The sequence below is a fragment of the Saccopteryx leptura genome, chromosome 10 (assembly GCF_036850995.1).
Source record: "Saccopteryx leptura isolate mSacLep1 chromosome 10, mSacLep1_pri_phased_curated, whole genome shotgun sequence".
Classification (NCBI taxonomy): Eukaryota; Metazoa; Chordata; class Mammalia; order Chiroptera; family Emballonuridae; genus Saccopteryx; species Saccopteryx leptura.
The window spans coordinates 30,349,097-30,368,443 of NC_089512.1; the positions used below are offsets into that span (position 1 = coordinate 30,349,097).

The 19,347-nt window shown below is 40.1% G+C and overlaps 1 protein-coding gene across 1 annotated transcript in view; it reads right to left on the reverse strand.

The window, feature by feature from the left end:
- Window positions 1-19,347, reverse strand: part of KCNH8 (potassium voltage-gated channel subfamily H member 8) — a 330,485-nt gene that overhangs the window by 51,349 nt on the left and 259,789 nt on the right. Inside the window, exons 9-11 of the mRNA XM_066350928.1 lie at window positions 14,249-14,448; window positions 12,687-12,936; window positions 3,669-3,883 (exon numbers count right to left, since the gene is read on the reverse strand). Of these exons, the coding sequence (XP_066207025.1) occupies window positions 3,669-3,883; window positions 12,687-12,936; window positions 14,249-14,448 (665 nt within the window). The remainder of the gene's footprint in view (window positions 1-3,668; window positions 3,884-12,686; window positions 12,937-14,248; window positions 14,449-19,347) is intronic.

Here is a 19,347-nt window from a genome sequence, read left to right on the forward strand (position 1 = left end):
TAAAATAACTTCAGATTTTGCTATAAACTATGAAAAAATAAATGAGGTGTATGACAGAGGAATCTGGGAGAGGTAAGGACAGAGGAGTAGCATTGCAGAAAGAATGAATAGCAATGCAAAGGCCCTGAGGCATGAGAGGCAAGCAGAAGCCTGGTATGTGAAGGAAGGGAAAGCTGGCCCATTAGCTGCAATATAATGCTGGACACAGGATGGCATTAGATGAGTTGGAAAGGCAGGGAGGGGTTGGATGCATAGGATCTTGAATGTTGTGGTAAGAAGTCTGGATTTTAACAGTTCAGGTGGATCCACTGAAATATTTTAAGCAACAGAATGAAATAATCCAATTCATATTTTTGGAGTGATGGCTCCTTAGCCTTGAAGAAAAAAGGTGGTAAAGAAATAAGAACAGAGGCAGGGATAACCATTATATCACTTCTTGTTTGTCAGGGTCGGAGAGATATGTTTCAACACCTACCATGTACGCATGTGCACACACACATTTTATTCCCATGGCTGGTGAGGGTAAGTGGACTCTTCAATTATTATAGAGATTTTCCATTCAATTGTTTATTTATATATGTCTTAACTAATGCATATGACCACTCTGGAGCTTTGGCAATTAATTATGTTTTTACATATTAGAGTGTCGGGACTATGAAGTGTTTTATTATTAAACTACACTTTAAGGATGGTGCTTGGTATATATAAAGAGTGTGTGTTGTTGGTGAGGGGGACTGGGATATTATGATAAATGTTGAGGTTTTGAGCTGCTATGGGGTCAGCACCATAAACCCCTCGAGTACCATCAAATATGTCAAAAGTGAAGAAAAGCTGCTGAAAGTGGGTGGTCCTTAAGGACTCCCTTGTCTCTGCTTCAGGGAATCTTCTTTAAACTTTGGCATAACCTTTTGTGCTATGTTTGAAGATGGGAGTTTAAAGACCTTCACCTATGAGTTATTGACCCTAAGGAAACTGAGGGAAATGTCCTCCTTATATTAAAGAGGTGGGGGGACTGAAGGAGGACACTTTATTTTTTTATGCTGATTAAATTGTGTGACAACAATGGAAAACTGAGAAAGATGAGGAAGTCAACACACTTGAGACATAATGGGTTTCATCATTGAGAAACCCCTCAGTAAGGTAAAGCTGGAAAATGTATCTTTTTTTTCAACAACCATTGCCATTCATTGCTCCACAACCATAGCCCTACCACTAAGACAGTGTCTACCATGTGCAAAACAAGAAGATGTTTATGTGTAGCCATATCAATATCTGATTTTCAGCATTATTCATTTTTTTGTATTTTTCTGAAGTTGGAAATGGGGAGGCAGTCAGACAGACTCCCGCATGCGCCTGACCGGGATCCACCCGGCATGCCCACCAGGGGGCGATGCTCTGCCCATCTGGGGCATTGCTCTGTTGCAACCAGAGCCATTCTAGCTCCTGAGGCAGTCGCTATGGAGCCATCCTCAGTGCCCGGGCCAACTTTGCTCCAATGGAGCCTTGGCTGCAGGAGGGGAAGAGAGAGACAAAGAGGAAGGAGAGGGGGAGGGGTGGAGAAGCAGATGGGCACTTCTCCTGTGTGCCCTGGCCGGGAATTGAACCTGGGACTCCTGCATGCCAGGCCGATGCTCTACCACTGAGCAAACTGGCCAGGGCTAGCATTATTAATTTTTTAAAAATATTTTAGATATGCTTTGATCACTATTTGCTAATCACAAATTCAAAATTCTTATATTAAGACAAACTAAATTTCACAACCAACAACAGATGATTCTGTGCTAAAATCAATTTTATATGGTTTACCATAAGAAGCAGGGAAGCATATTTCTCATAAATTGCATAGAGAGAAACAGCTACATCATTATCTGCTATTCAGGAGATATAAAAAAGGGCAAATATAGAAAATACACTGGGTGCATAAAATGCATAATTAGCATGAAGTCAAAACAGTGCTAGCTAGACTTTTCACAATCTCAAAAAATACTTTATGCACTTTAATTATTTTTCTTATGAAAACTGGATCACTTGTCATTCTAATGTTATGTAATTTATCACGGTTCTAGGAGTCATTGTCGTACTGCTATAATATGCCTACTTCAGTTTTGATTATTTATTAAAATTCTTTTTGATATTTCTTTTTTTTCTTTACCCAGATGTTCTGGTAATTAATTCTGTATGTCACCTGATAGTGTTTAAGCTACTTGATGTGAAAGGTGACATCTAGAAGAAAGAATGAGAAAGACACAAGACAACCAAAGAGATAGCTAAGCTAATATGTATCAGAAATAATGGGGAGTTTGGGGATGAAAGGAGAGTGTAGAAGAGAGGAGAGAGGCCAGAGCAATTGTAAAGAGCTAAACAACGTGGCCGAGCGGCCTCATGATTTTTAAGAGCAAGGACATATAGAAAAGAACATATAGAATGGGAAGACATAAAAAGTGTCTTCAAGAAGAAGAGACAACAAAACTAGTAGAAAGTGTTCAGGTTTTACAATGACAGACACTTGTGCTCATATGTTGTCCCTGGCACATACACATTTCTGTGATCACAGATGTTATTAACCATTCTGCATTAGTTTTCTGTTCCATAATAATTGATTTACACCCCTCAAGTCATTTTAAGCCCTAAACAAGGTGCTCTAGACAGCCAGAGTGCCTAGCACAAACAGGCTCTCAATAAATCCTGATGCCTCCTTCGATGTTTGCTTTTGAATGTGTGGAGAGAAGCACACATTCAAAACTGGTCCTCTTAAACTTCAGAATGGGATCCCATCTATGTCTTTGACTGTCGCTGGGTATCCTCAACCCGGATGAAATAATATATACAATTTGGATTTTTTTCTCAGCCTTTCAAAGTGGAGAATATTAACGACTGACAAAATGTCTGCACAACCTGGGTTAGTCAAAACAGTAGCGTCTTTCGTCCTTAGGAAAGCGATTGAGGATTGCAAAGATCTGGACGAAGCTCTAGACAGCAGGACCAGGCTTCTGTTATTACAGAAGGCTGTGCACGCTCTGGCTTGCTTTTCAACAATCACAGCTATTAAATCATTTGTCTCTCTGACACATTTAATGGAGTCATGTTCACGATCAGCTTAATCACAGGATGTAGTTGAGTACATATTTTGACAGGAAAGCTGTTTGTATAAACTGAAACATGCCACAAATACATAATTTTAGAAAAAAATTCATTATGCTTTGAATGTGGCAATCTTTGGCTTGAATCCTTTTATGCATATTTAGTCATTTTAAGATAGACTTTTGGTACTGGTTAACAAGAAAATTATTCTTAGGAAAATTCATGTCGATCAAGTGGAATAACGAACAATTACAAAAGAAGCAAACTCAGCCATATACTCTATCTGGAGGAATCACACATCTGTAGCTTAATATATCATTAAAATTGATTTTAGTTGTAAGCACATGAAAATAAACAAGAAAGCAATGGAGTTAAAGAGAACTCATTATACTTTTTAGAATGTTGATAACAAACTCCAGCTTTGACGAGTGGCTCATTATTTAATTGCTCAACTAGTGGCTAAATAGTCATACCTTACCTATTCAGAGACTTTACAGAGTGACATCATAACATGTGTCTTTACTGTCATCAGTGATCTCTAGGCCCCATGTTATTAGGTCTCATCATTAATTAGAAGTGATACTTACATCACTTTCATGACCTTCTCGAAGGTTGTATGTGAGGTCATGCTGAATGTCTTCCACAAATTTGTGAGCATATTCTGGGTAAAGGTCTAACACTTCAAAGAGTCCTTTGAGGATGATACACTGGAGATCACAGTAGGTTAAAGCTTTTACATCTGCATTGGTCTTGATCACTTGGTCCTTAATTGATAGATTTGCTCCAATTAAATCCCCTTTCCCTTGAAACAGTGGGGGGAAAAAAAGAGAGACATGTCACTTTAAAGAAAAACAAACTTTGGAATGGCAACTTTATATGTTCTTCATTTCTCTGAGATTATAGTGAAAAGAAGAGTGGTGTGGGATTTCTCACCCTCAGTAGTGTTGAAATTTGGGGTGTGATAATTTTTTTTGTTGGGGGGGGGGTGTTCTGTACATAGTAGGCTGTTTAGCAGCACCTCACATCCTCCATCCCCAGTGGTGACGACCTAAAATATATTCAGACATTGACAAATGTCCCCTGATGGGGAAAACTTTTCCTATTTGAGGTTACTGGTATCGAGGATGAAGGCTGAAGGGCCTGGAGTTAGAAATGTAGGTATAGGTGGGCTTCTGACAAGTCCCTCCCCGGATATGGTAGATAACTTTAGACAAACTGTTTGACATTTTTGTCGCAGTGGCTTTTACTGTTCAAGGGAAATAATAATAACTCAGATTTTTCTGAGAGTTAAAAGGCTCTGTAATTCTGAGGCAAAATCATCAAGAGGTCTATGAAGAATTTTGATTCCAGCACTGGAAAGTAATAAGCATTCCCACCAGCTTTCTAACACACTAAGTTATCTCTAAGTGTGTCTACAAGGCAGGTGAGAGGAGAGGGAGGACCTTCCATCCCTCTGCTCAGAGCTGAGAGGCAAGACAACCATTGGACATTATGGACAATGAAACCAACTACATAGAAATATAAGACACAGATCTTAGTTCTAGTGCTCTGGACGGTGTGAAAACTTCATTTTCTTCATCAAAAAGGAAGCTCCTCGGCCCTGGCTGGTTGGCTCAGTGGTAGAGTGTTGGCCTGGCGTGCGGTAGTCCTGGGGTCGATTCCGGCCAGGGAACACAGGAGAAGCACCCATCTGCTTCTCCACACCTCCCCTCTCCTTCCTCTCTGTCTCTCTCTTCCCCTCCCTCAGCCGAGGCTCCATTGGAGCAAAGTTGGCCCGGGCACTGAGGATGGCTCCATGGCCTCTGCCTCAGGCGCTAGAGTGGCTCTGGTTGCAACAGAGCAATGTCCCAGATGGGCAGAGCATCGCCCCCTGGTGGGCATGCTGGGTGGATCCCGGTCAGGCGCATGCAGGAGTCTGTCTGACTGCCTCCCTGTTTCCAACTTCAGAAAAAAACAAACAAACAAATAAAACAAACAAAAAAAGAAGCTCCCCTTTGTTCTACCATAGAGACAGAGGACTCAATGCTACATTTTCCAAGTTATCTGTGCTCTCCCCCCACCCACAACACTTGATATTTTGCCTGTAGTTTCTTAGCCTGTTAGTCTTAGGCTGGAATTCACCTGCCTGGTAGCTAACTGTTTTCCTTGAATTTGTATTGAACACGTTATTTGAATCTTAACTTGATTTGAATCGATACCTCGATAATTACTTAGCAGGAAGGTGATATGACCTAGTTCACAGAGGATAGTGGCATTAAATTCATGGCTGCAACTTAGGAGTTTCTGCATCTTTGCTTTCTTCTCACCTAGCATCATGCCTAGGCTTTAGCTTTTATTTTTTTATGGTCACTCTGCTTCCATGAAAACAACAACCAGCAATTGACCAGCCAAAAATCACCAAGCAAATAATACCTTTGGAACATTATAGCACATACTGCTCCCATCTGTTCCCCATTCAATTAATTCTTTTAACTTTAAAATTTATATTTTTATTGTGTCCAGAAATTTTGGGAGCAAAGTCCTCAGAATATAGTAGGCTGCAATAAAAGTCTGTTTTACTGAATTTTCCAGTAAATAGAAACATACTAAATTACCCATTAATATCTAAGATATTAATAATATTTATAGCAGATCAAAAAAATTGAGCATTTAAAATTATTGAATAATATCTAGGTATTATCTTCAACTTAATATTGGATTTAAACCTTCAAATGCAGACTAGTTGGCAGAAGAAAAAAAAGACTAAAATCTCTATCAATAGACAGGAAGGGACTAAACAGCCACAGGGTGCTGAAGAATTTCAGGTTGATTCATTGTTGTCACCAATATTGCTAACCTTGGAAATCTTGTTTCTTGCATATTTTGTTAGAAATCTAAATTGCTGCTCAAAAACCCCATGCTGGGTACTGATGCAAGACGTAAATCAGCCAGGATGCTTTGAATACAGAAAAGTTCTGAATATATGAGGAAAATTTGTCATGATGCACCATCTTGCTACGATGAACACTGTACATTTTCTTCTTTTTTTCTTTCTTTCTTTCTTTTTTTTTTTTTTTTTCATTTTTCCGAAGCTGGAAACAGGGAGGCAGATCAGACAGATTCCTGCATGCACCCGACCGGGATCCACCCAGCATGCCCACCAGGGGGCGATGCTTTGCCCCTCTGGGGTGTCGCTCTGTTGCGTCCAGAGCCATTCTAGCGCCTGAGGCAGAGGCCATAGAACCATCCCCAGCGCCCGGGCCATCTTTGCTCCAATGGAGCCTTGGCTGCGGGAGGGGAAGAGAGAGACAGAGAGGAAGGAGGGGGGGGAGGGGTGGAGAAGCAAATGGGCGCCTCTCCTGTGTGCCCTGGCCGGGAATTGAACCCGGGACTCCTGCACGCCAGGCCTATGCTCTACTGCTGAGCCAACCGGCCAGGGCCAAGCACTGTACATTTTCTGTTAAGCAAACAGTGTCTGGAGGAACTTGAAGGTTCTCATACTTTCACATCTTGAGCGGTCATATAATGACTCTTTCAGCCACCATGACCCCAGCTTCAAAAACAGTACCAACAACTTGCCAAACTAGTCTCTCTAGGAAAAATTTTAGCTTATGTATTCACTCAATAAATATTTGGGTCGTACTGACCTGTGTGTGGGGCCTCAGGTTGAGCCCTGGCAAGCAGGCACTGGTAATTAACAATGTTGTTCTCACCCTCAATAATTTTTAATTTCTAGTGGATTTCTTACTGTCTAGATTTAGGACCTAGATCTAAGTTTCTTAATTACTCTGGGTTTCAGTATTCTTATTTCCAGAAGAAGAGAAAGATATCTATGGTCCATGACAGTCTGCCTATTTCAGACTTCCACTGTGGATGTTTGCTAATCAGTTATTCTTTTACTGGGAAGAAAACGTTGGTGAGAGGCATTTGCAAACCATGTGGATTAGAGCAGTAACTTATGTTTAATTATAATTAGGCAGACTAATGCCATCTGTGAAGAGTATATTTATCAGAGCTCTGTTTTCTTTTTCCTTTCTTTTTTTCTTTAGAGAGAAAGACAGAAAAGGAGAGAGAGGAGAAGAAACAGATGAGAAGTATTAGTTCATAGTTGTTACACTTTTTAATTGTTTATTGATTTCTTCTCATATGTGCCTTGACCAGCGGTGGAGGATAAGGGGTGCTCAGGCTGAGCCAGTGATCCCTTACTCAAGCCAGCAACTGTGGGCTTCAAACCAGCAACCTTCGAATCATATACAGTGTGTCCGTAAAGTCATGGTGCACTTTTGACCAGTCATAGGAAAGCAACAAAAGACGATGGAAATGTGAAATCTGCACCAAATAAAATGAAAACCCTCCTGAAAGATGATGTGGCAGCATGTGCACATGCGCAGATGATGATGTACCACCGTGTATACAGTGGAGCCACCCATGGCCATGCCAGTCAAGATGTGAACAGTACAGAGGAAAGTTCAGTGTGTTCTGTGGCTCACTAAATTCAAATCCGTGACCAAAGTGCAACGTGAATATCGGCGCGTTTATAACGAAGCGCCACCATATAGGAATAACATTACTTGGTGGGATAAGCAGTTGAAGGAAACCAGCAGTTTGGTAGAGAAACCCATTCTGGTAGGCCATCAGTCAGTGATGAGCCTGTAGATGCTATACGGGATAGCTACCTAAGGAGCCCTAAAAAATCTGTGCTTGAGCCCATATCAAACTGCACTGAATAAGTATGAAACTGGGAGAGTTTTCCTTTTATTTGGTGCAGATTGCACATTTCTATCGTCTTTTGTTGCTTTCCTGTGACCAGTCAAAAGTGCACCATGACTTTATGGACACACTGTATTAATGATCTTGCACTCAAGCTGGTGACCCTGTGCTTAAGCTGGCATGCCCACATGCCATTTTTGAACTGGGGTCTTCAGCAAGCTGGGTCAATGCTCTATCTGTTGTTTTCTTTAAAACAACAATGAAGAAATTGGAGGAAAAACAATTAATGGGACACGAAATGAAGGTATAAGAGGCAAACCAATTCTAGCCCTGTAACAAATCCCTGTCTCTATGTCAACTACCTCCCAGATTTCAGATTAAGAAATATCTTTGGGCCCTGGCTGGCTGGCTCAGTGGTAGAGCTACTGTAGGCCTGGCATGTGGAAGTCCCAAGTTTGATTCCTGGCCAGGGCACACAGGAGAAGTGCCCATCTGCTTTTCCATGCTTCCCCCTCTCTTTCTCTATCTCTCTCTTCCCCTCCTGCAGCCATGGCTTCATTGGAGCAAAAAGCTGGCCTGGGCGCTGAGGACGGCTACGCCTCAGGTGCTAGAATGGCTCCAGCGGAAATAGAGCAGTGCCCCAGATGGGCAGAGCATCGCCCCCTGGTGGGCATGCCGGGTGGATCCCAGTCGGGCACATGTGGGAGTCTGTCTGACTGCCTCCCCACTTCTAACTTCAAAAAAACACACAAAAATATATATCTTTGTAGTCTGACCTTGTGGTGGCACAGTGGATAGAGCATTAGACTGGAACATGGAGGACCCAGGTTCGAAGCCCCGAGGTTGCCAGCTTGAGTGTGGAATCATAGACATGACCCCATGCTTGCTGGCTTGAGTCCAAAGGTCACTGGCTTGAGCAAGGGGTCAATCACTCTGCTATAGCCCCCTGGTCAAGGCACATATGGGAAAGCAGTCAATGAACAACTAAGGTGCCACAATGAAGAATTGATGCTTCTCATCTCCCTTCCTTCCTGTTTGTCTCTCCTATCTGTCCCTCTCTCTGACTGTCTCTGTCTCTGCCCCCCCCTCCCCCCCAAAAAAAAAAAACCAAAAGAAAAGAAATGTCTTTGTATATTGATTGGACAGTGGAGTTGTTTGAGTAAGTTATGGCTTGACAGCTGTTTGGGATTCTTCTCCCCTACAACATTATATATTAAGTCATCTTGTTGGCAGAATGAAGAAGTATTAAATATCTACAGATCAAATGTGAAGCCATGTGCATTAAGTTTGTGAAGTTTTATCTGCACTAGAAATAGCACAAAAATGATTATGCATTAAGACTAAACTCTCCCCTGGCCAACTGGCTCAGTTGGTGGAGCGTTGGTCCAATGTGTGGAAGGCCTGGGTTTCACCCATCTGCTTCTCCACCCTTTCCCCTCTCCTTTCTCTTTATCTCTCTCTTCCCCTCCCGCAAACAAGTCAATTCAGTATTGACTTGAATTGGTCCTATAAGACAATATTTCAAAGGGAAAGTAAAATAGTTCATCTCCATTGAAAGAATGTTAACCACAGAGAGAGAATATTGATAATTTATTATCTTTGTTTGCGTTTAGTCCCAATACCGCATACTTGTGTTTAGAATGGTCATGTGGCAATTTGCACTTATATCACTTTTGACAGAGACATGGTAGAAGCAAATATGTGAAAAAGTTAACCATGGAAATGACAGTTTATGGAGGAAATTGGGGCCAGAAGCAAAAGGCAACAGATGAAAATTTTAGCTGTAAGTAGAATTTTTTTTAAATAAGAGAAGGTAATTGAATTATGTGTTATAAATAATGGTTATTACATAGAAGCTATCAAATGTGTACTTATTGTGCCCTAACGTTATGGATGATGCCTTCATATTCCATTTCTAGAATTGTTGCTAGTTACCAAATTTAAAAATCTACCACAATCATGAAAAAATCCACATGTATGTTTAGAAATGGTGCGTTATTTTTCCATATAACTGTGTGGCTCTGGGAAAAAGAAATATGTATAGGCCCTTTAAAAGCAGGCTATGTCAATAGGCAGGCTCTGAAACTTACAGTAGTACTAAGGAAATGCATGGAAAAGTATTCTAAAGTTAAGTGTTTGAAGCAAATTTAGAAATAACTCACTTTTAATTTAGAATCACAGAATGATAGAATGATTGGCCTTTAACTTCACCAAGTTGAGAAGTGGTTAGAGTGTTAAGTTTTCTCTTAAAAAATACACTCATACTGAGCCTCTCTCTAACGCTGATAATAAACTGGCCAACCTGATGATAAACTCATTGAGCTGCTATTCCATGTCTGTTTATTAAGGAGTGAAATGTAGGGAGGTCAGTCAAAAATTAAACCAAAACTTGCAAAGGCAAGCCCTACCTTTCTTCTGCTAAGAGGAAAACTGAAGTCAGCATAAAGTAATAAAGAAAATATAGCTATTTTACCATTCATCAGCCTCTGCCTTTCCACCTTTAACTGGGGAAATCATACCAACCAGAGAAGGTTGCAAGATTTAAATTGAACAATGGACATAAAACACTCAGCTTATATCAGGGATGCAATAAGTATTAGTTTTCTTCTCTCTTCCAAATTATAATCTACTTTGAAGCTTACTGGCTTGATTGTAGAAATTGGAGATTCATAATGATTATACAGAATAACAGGAATGGTTTAGAGGTAGAAAAACAAAACATAATGATTTTTATGAGAGTTTATTCCTTTTTTTTTTTTTCATTTTTTTTTTTTTCTTTCATTTTTCTGAAGCTGGAAACAGGGAGAGACAGTCAGACAGACTCCCGCATGCGCCCGACCGGGATCCACCCGGCACGCCCACCAGGGGCAAAGCTCTGCCCACCAGGGGGCGATGCTCTGCCCATCCTGGGCGTCGCCATGTTGCGACCAGAGCCACTCTAGCGCCTGAGGCAGAGGCCACAGAGCCATCCCCAGCGCCCGGGCCATCTTTGCTCCAATGGAGCCTTGGCTGCGGGAGGGGAAGAGAGAGACAGAGAGGAAAGCGCGGCAGAGGGGTGGAGAAGCAAATGCGCGCTTCTCCTGTGTGCCCTGGCCGGGAATCGAACCTGGGTCCTCCGCACGCTAGGCCGACGCTCTACCGCTGAGCCAACCGGCCAGGGCCTTTTTTTTTTTTTTTTTTTTTGGTGGCAGAGAGACAGACTCCTGCATGCACCTGACTGGGATCCACCCGACAAGCCATCTGGGGCATTGCTCCATTGCAACTGGAGCCATTCTAGTGCCTGAGGCAGAGGCCATGGAGCCATCCTCAGTGCCCAAGCCAACTTTGCTCCAATGGAGCCTTGTTTGTGGGAGGGGAAGAAAGAGATAAAGAGAAAGGAGAGGGGAAAGGGTGGAGAAGCAGATGGGTGCTTCTCCTGTGTGCCCTGGCTGGGAATGGAACCCAGGCCTTCCACACAGTGGTCTGACACTCTACCACTGAGCCAGTTGGCCAGGGGAGAGTTTAGTCTTAATGCATAATCCTTTTTGTGCTATTTCTAGTGCAGATAAAACTTCACGATCATGTTCTTCTCTGAGTTGATTCTTCACAAAAAAATATATCAATGATCTCTTCAAGCTGACAAGCTATTTTACCAATAGGCAGTTTACATCATAATTAATAATCTGGATTCAGGAGCCAGACAGAATTGTATTCTTTTTCTTATCACAGTAGTCCCTCCTTATCTGAGGTTTTGCTTTCAGTAGTTTCAGTTATCTGTGGTCAACTGTGGCCCAAAGAAATTAAATGGAAAACTCCAGATATAAATAATTCATAAGCTTTAAATTGTGCACTGGTCTGAGTAGTGTGATGAACTCTCATTCTATCACACCCCAGATGTGAACCATCCCTCTGTCCAGTGCATCCACACGGTATATGCTGCCTGCCCATTAGTCACCTAGTAGCTGTCTCAATTAGCAGATGGACTGTCATGGTTTTACAGTGTTTGTGTTCAAGTAACCCTTATTTTACCTAATAACGCCCCAAAGTGGAAGAGTGGTGATGCTGGCAAGTTGGATATGCCAAAGGCAAGCTGTAAAGTGAAAAGGTGAAATTCTCGACTTAATAAGGAAGGAAATAGAGAAATCATATGCTGAGGTTGCTAAAATCTATGATAAGAGGAAATCTTTTGTCCATGAAATTGTAAAGAAGGAAAAAAAAATTGTGCTAGTTTTGCTGTCATACCTCAAACTGCAAACATTATGGCCACAGTGCATGACAAGTGCTTAATTAAAATGGAAAGGGCATTAAATTTGTAAGCGGAAGACGTGAACAAAAATATATATATTTATAGGCATCCACTGGGGGGCTTGAAACATCATATTCCCTTCAGATAAGAAAGGCTACTACTATGTGTGATACTAAGATACTATTAATTCATTTGTAAAATGAGAATAATAGTTAAACAGCTGAATTTTTAAACAAGAATCAAATAATGTGTTGGATATTATATTTAGCACAATGTAAACTCAATATGTGGCATAACAATACTAATGTTTATTTATTTATTTATTTATTTATTTATTTATTCATTTTAGAGGGGGGAGAGAGAGAGAGAGAGGGAGAGGGAGAGAGAAGTGGGGGAAGAGCAGGAAGCATCAACTCCCATATGTGCCTTGACCGGGCAAGCCCAGGGTTTCGAACCGGCGACCTCAGCATTTCCAGGTCAACGCTTTATCCACTGCACCACCACAGGTCAGGCAACAATACTAATGTTTAACAAAATATTGTAGTTGTCAAATCTAACCCGTCTGAAGAAGAATCCCGAGTCTACCTGTGCAGCCATAGTTATCCTAATCTATAACAGCCCCTCCCCCCCATTTCATCTCTTTAACTTATGCTCCAGAGTAAAATTTTATGGCGCTTCAACTCCGACCTACCAAGAATAGCCAGTACCATGCTGTCTTTGAGAACTTCCATGGACCCCGAGCAGACAAAGTAGATGGCTTGCAAAGCATCTCCTTGTCGCAGCAGATACTCCCCCGGAGCACAGAAGGAGGTTTTAATGTGTAGGGACAGAGATCTGAGGCAGCCCCGGCTGGCACACTCAAAGAGGGACAACTGTAAGATTTCCTTGTTCAAGTGCATAGTGATGTCAGAACGCAGCTCATCCGGGAAGTCTTTCAGAAGCTGTCAATAAAAGAGGAAAGTGGAAATCAAATTGGGGCAAGTCTTCTATAATTTGTTTACTTTGCAATACCACAGGGATGTTCCTCCCACTCTTTGACTAACCAGAGTACAGAAGAGGAAATATCTGAATGTTTAGTCGTGAAGAGATTTTTCAATGACTCTGACCCCAGGTATATGTTACTGAATAATAAGCTGATTTAAAGTCTGGAGAAATCGAATACATTAATAAAAGACTCTAGAATGAAATATAACCCTCATGTGACTTGCTTCTCAGGAAGACTCAACTCAGTGCAAAAGATGTGGAATGTGGACCCTCAGTGTTTTCTCCGGTGTCACAATTAAACGAAGAGAGGAGAAACCAAGTAATCATATGAGAGATGTTGGTTACTGGTTTGGATGGGGAGTTGATGGAATGGTTGCTTGATTTATATGATTTTTTTTCTACATTGGTGGTCTAGGGCAGTGGTCCCCAACCTTTTTTGGGCCACGAACTGGTTTAATGTCAGAAAATATTTTCACGGACCAGCCTTTAGGGTGGGACGGATAAATGTATCATGTGACCGAGACAAGCGTCAAGAGTGAGTCTTAGACGGATGTAACAGAGGGAATCTGGTCATTTTTAAAAAATAAAACATTGTTCAGACTTAAATATAAATAAAACAAATAATGTAAGTTATTTATTCTTTCTCTGCGGACCGGTACCAAATGGCCCACAGACCGCTACCAGTCTGCAGCCCGGGGGTTGGGGACCACTAGTCTAGGGTGTTTCTGGAAGTTCACAGTTAACATCTTTGCTGAAAAACATTCTTTTTTACTTTGTCGGTTTTAAATGCAAACTTTCACTTGATTAATCTAATACAGGGTGGAGTAAAAGCAGGTTTACAGTTGTGAGTTCTGTGAGAAACACAGAGTTTTTTCTTGTATTATTATAATTTATTAATTGTATTATTTTCCATGTGAAAAACTGTACACTTGCTTTTGCCCCCACCTTGTATCCCAAGATTACACCACTCAACTGCCATTAGAATTGGTTCCTTCCCAAGCAGGTTAGAAAAGAATGACAATAAGTCCACCTGACTGGCCAAAGTAGCAGGCTACTTTAAATCATTGGTCAATCCCAAGGGGCATCACGGAAACACAAGCCAAGGCAAATGGAAGATGAACTGGGTTTGTAGAGGGTTTAAAAAATAAAGAGATAAAGAAGTTGGCAGGTGTGTTTTTCATTTCTAATACCTACATAAGAACACCTTCCTTTTTACCTTAGACTATGTGCTTTCTGCCTGAAAATGTCAACATGAAAAATGAACCTTACCTCATTTGAATCTATTCCATTGTTGACTGACCAGGTTGTTTGGAAATATTCGAGCATCCTCTGCTTGAGCGGCTGGGGCAGGTGATGGACACGTATGAAGTCCTTCAGATCCTTAGTTCTAGTGTGGTAGAGGGACCACCTGGAGTACATCCTCTGAATGATCGCCGTCACATTTCCAAACACCAGGGCGTGCATCAAGGCTGAAGAGAACAGCACAACATATAACGGGGGAGAAATGTGGTGGAGGGGCTCACACCTTGAGTCTGTATTCACCGTCTCCTTACGTTCAATTAGAGTGGGATATGCTTATGTGGCCATGCTGACCCAGCTCTTTTGATACAAACATTTTGGTGTGGTCCCTTTTTCACAGGGTGCATCCCAATACAGTCATTTTGATTCCGTCGGGCTTGATCAGAGTAAAAATAGTTTTTAAAAATAATAATATGCAAAGTAGGACCCTTTGGCTCACATTTAATCTGTTAGCTGCCGTTCCTTTATTATATCAGTTAGCTGATGAACTTTTATTTTATACTTTAGACACATCTGTATGATTTTAATAATTATGTATAGTTTAATAGCTATGATGAAAGTTTCAGTCATTCATACAGTTAGCCAGAAAGTTACAGTTTAAAGTTATTTTTCTTGTAATAACAAATACATATAAAAAAATAAGCCTGTTATAACCTGTTAACCTTTATGGAAATATTAGTTTCTTCCCCAAAGCGGTAATTTAAAATTAGTTTTAGGCTATGAAATATGGCATTTATGTTACTAAAGGTATTGAGAAAGTTGTTAGAAATAGAATTGAGTATTTCCTGAACCCACTGAAGCTGAGAGGAGTAGGGCTCTAACCCCAACCCCTCTTCTACTCCAATCACTTTAGTTTTAAGGGAGATAACAGAAAATCAGATGATTTGAGAAACAAATGAAGTTGCAGAGAAAAACAGTAGTTCTTTTTGGTCATCGCTGCCATCCTGGGAGGAACTGGCTGCTACCTGCACATGTGACTCCTATTTTGATGAGGTTTCTGGGTCAGGTAGTATTTAATCCCCACTTGTTCTCTGAGCCTCCCCCTTCCCGAAACCACTACCAGAGGGTAATGAGGCAGAAGGACTTGGTTCCCCAGACTATAAGGGTGGATGGGGGTGGCGGGTGGGTTTTCTACTGTAAAGAAGTAGAGAGAGTAGATGGGTTTTACTTTCAGGAGTGGCCTGCGGTAGGCCGTGGTCAGACATCTTGAAATCACAAGAGGTGTGACTGGGTTTTGCATTAAGTAATCATTAGCTGAGTATGGAATGGCCTATGCAGACGGCCGCAGAAAGCCCAAGAAGACCGTGGGCCACTTTGGGCTGAGAAACTGGGAGATGGTGTACTTACACTTATGAGTAGAACAGTTCTCAGTGATACTCAGGTTTTCGCCCTTATCCTCATCCTGGGATGGGATTGGCAATGAGGTAAGAAGCTCAGGGGCTGGGTGAAATAATTGATTTTAGAAGTTTTTGGTAACATACAAAAGCATAAAACAAAAACAAAAAGCTCCAAATTATGTATGGAATCATATAGTTCTTAGGTTTTTCTGATTTACTTATTTCACTCAGTATAATGTTATCAAGGTCATAGATGGGACATAAAAATGAGACTCAGAGACATGGACAAGAATGTGATAGTAACCAGGAAGGGGGGTCGGAAGGAGAAGGAGGACTGGTGGGAGGGGAGGGGCACAAAGAAAACCAGATAGAAGGTGACGGAAGACAATTTGACTTTGGGTGAGGGGTGTGCAACATAATCAAATGTCAAAATAATCTGGAGATGTTTTCTCTGAACATATGTACCCTGATTTATCAATGTCACCCCATTAAAATTAATAATAATAAAAAAAGAATCTATCTTAAGTGAAAAAAAAAAACATTCCAAATTAAAAACTGAGTAGTTTGTCTATTAGGATCTCTCAATTGTCCCTATACCCAAGTCTCAATGTCCAAGAGCTATATTAAAAAGTTTCTTAGCATCAAAATGGACACACTAGTGCAAATGTGTTACCATGTTATTACATCTGTCTTACTGAATATCGCAGGATAGCACCAAGTTGAATTCCATTTTCCATACATTTACTAGAAAGTAGTAACTACTGGCATGCTAATTTTAATTAAATCTCACACTGGAATTTAAATTCTTTATCAGGTTATGTATTAGCATTTCTCTATGGCAAATATGGTCACCAGGCCTATAAAGGCACCCAATAATAAGAAAGGCCTCAATATTTTGGAAAAGTTACTACGATAGTTAGACTTAGGGTTGTATACAGGAGGAAATAAAATGTTACAGAGAAAATACACTCCAGAGTCGTTACCTTCAGATTTGAATCCTGACTTTGATACTTTCTAATTGTGAACTTGGCAAGACACATAACTCACGTAGAGACTCAGTTCCCTTATATGTAAATGGACTTAGTAGTTTCTTACTCACAGGGCAACTTTTGTTTTAAAAGGTGAAAATGGTGAAAGGAATAAAAAAGTACAAATTGCCAGTTATAAAAACAGTCTCAAGGATGTAAAGTACAGCGTAGGGAATATAGTCAATATTACTGTAATAATTACGTATGGTGCCAAGGGGGTACTGGACTTATTGGGGTGATCACTTTGTAAGTTATATAAATGTCTAACCACTATGTCATATACCTGAAGCTAATAAAATATTGAATGTCAACTGTAATTAATTAAAAATAAATTTAAAAAGTTTTTTAAAAAGATTTTTTATTGATTAACTCTAGAGAGAGGAGACAGAGAAAGAGAGAGAGAGAGAGAGAGAATGGAGGAGGAGCAGCGAGAGGCAGTTGCTTCTCCTATGTGCCTTGACCTGGCAAGCCTGGGGTTTTGAACTGGCGACCTCAGCATTTCAGGCCGATGCTTTATTTACTATGCCACCACAGCTAAAAAAGTTAATATTCATGTAACCTGCCTGATATTTTTGTGAAAAACAATGGGCAATTAATTTATGTTAATTTTTTCCCATGAGAGTGAAAAGGGTTACAATGAATTTTTAACATGCTCAATGAAGTAAAATTTAGGGAAAAGAATTCAGATTTAAGGTTTTCCAGCAATCTCTTAAAGAACTATGAATGGTTTTTGGTGGAAATAACTTCTTAATGAAAGAAATTCAAGAAATATTAATAAGTGACTGCTTTTTGCAAGTATATGTAAGTATATATTCTTCCTAAAATTTCAAAGATGAAATATCTTCCAACAGACCAAAAATGTCCCAAGAATGTATATTGTTTAACAAAATACTGTTGAATTGTTTTTGGTAAATTATAAATAGAGTTTCATTCTTCTGTATGGTTTTAGAAGCTCAAGGGTTTTGATGCTTAAATATTTTATTTGGAAAAAGAGACTCCTATTTATGATAAACAGTAAGAAGAAGAACTGATCTGTTCTAAGTCAAAGAAATCAAACGCCAATTTCAGGCTCCATTAATATACTTATGGGCTCAGTGTTTGGGAGGCCTGCCATCTGTAAAAATATGTAATTGTCTTTTATGGAGATTAAACTGAATACTGAGAATAATTTTATTTCATTTATTTTAACACTGCTTTCCTTAATTATGTGTATGATTTTAACTTTGCTTCACTTAATTATAATGTGTGTAAAGCACTTAAAGTAAGAGAAGTAATATGTTCAGATCATTTAGCATCTTAATTGTACACTATCAATAAAATGAATTACTCGATTAATTGTAGCATTCATAAGTGTTGTTGGTAAGTATAGTCTACATCTGAGTCACCATAATTTCAGTTTCCTTTCAACAGAGAAATATACTTCTAATTTAAGTAGTTAAAAAAATAAAACGCTAGCTCTCATACGTTTTTCAGTTTCCAAAGTTATTATTGCCTCTCTGTCACTGGTTATCATTTTCACATCGACAAAGAGAATGCGTAAGTGTCAGGCCACATCATTGCATCTGCTGTGAAAGTTTGACTCAGGAACTTCTGTATCCAGGTCAGTTTAGAAGTTATTTTCCTTTGACTCCTGGTATATTTGATGCATATAATTCTTACAGTAGCATGGTAGGCATGCAGCTGAGTCTGTGGGAGGATCTTTTTTCTTTGTGTAGGAGTTTTATATAAAATGTGTTTTTGTAAAATCTCATCTTAATATCAGGTCTTTGAAGGAACCTCAATAATTGGGAAGAAGAAAGTCAACAGATGTACACTGCTATAGAAATGCCTGACTCTCTCTTCTTCCCTGTCCCCCTTCTGCTTCCCCTTCCTCCTTTTCTTCCCTTCTTCTCCCTCTCCCTTCTCTCCCCACATGTCAGTATGTGGGGCAATATTGCTCTCCTGATGTATAAATCATTGCTGATTTCTTCTTATATTTTCCCCTCTTCACAAATTATTTTTTGAAGCTGAGAAAGATAATAGCGAGAAAAGCCTGGCAGATAAGAGGTCCAAGTCAACAGCTCCAATAATGAAACAAACAGATACTATCTTGATATTACTCATTGAAAAGGACACAACATCAATCCCGTGGTATCCTGACAGAAATGCATAACCTGGATTCATTTATGAGAAAACATAAGACGAATTCAAACTGAAGGACCTTCTGCAAAATAACTAGCTTGTAATCTTCAACAGTGTCCAGGTCATGGAAGTCAAAGAAAGACTAAGACTGATAAATTAATGGCCCCTAAACTTGATGACACACCTGCTAGATGTAGGGAAAACATAGTCAGAAAAACAAATTGATTTTCTAGATTAAAGGGACATGGTAATTCAATGCAGTTCAGGGAACTGGATTGAACTGGAAGTGAGAGACTAGCTATAAAGGTGAAATTTAAAATAACTGGTGAAATCTGATAGATTAGATGGGGAATTGGCAAACTATGCATAACTCTCATTGCTGATTTTTTTAGTCAAATACTTTGCAGTGCCTCTGGAGTCTACGTAGGGACTTACTTTCTGCTGTTATAAAAGGAGACCAGAGTTTAGGCTTTGAGTAATCTTAGCTGCCCTCTTTTTCTCTCCCACCTACTCATTTCCCTGGAATTTTCCACTCCTTGCTACGTATACTGGGTGATGGGCGGCAGATGGTAGAGAAAACAGA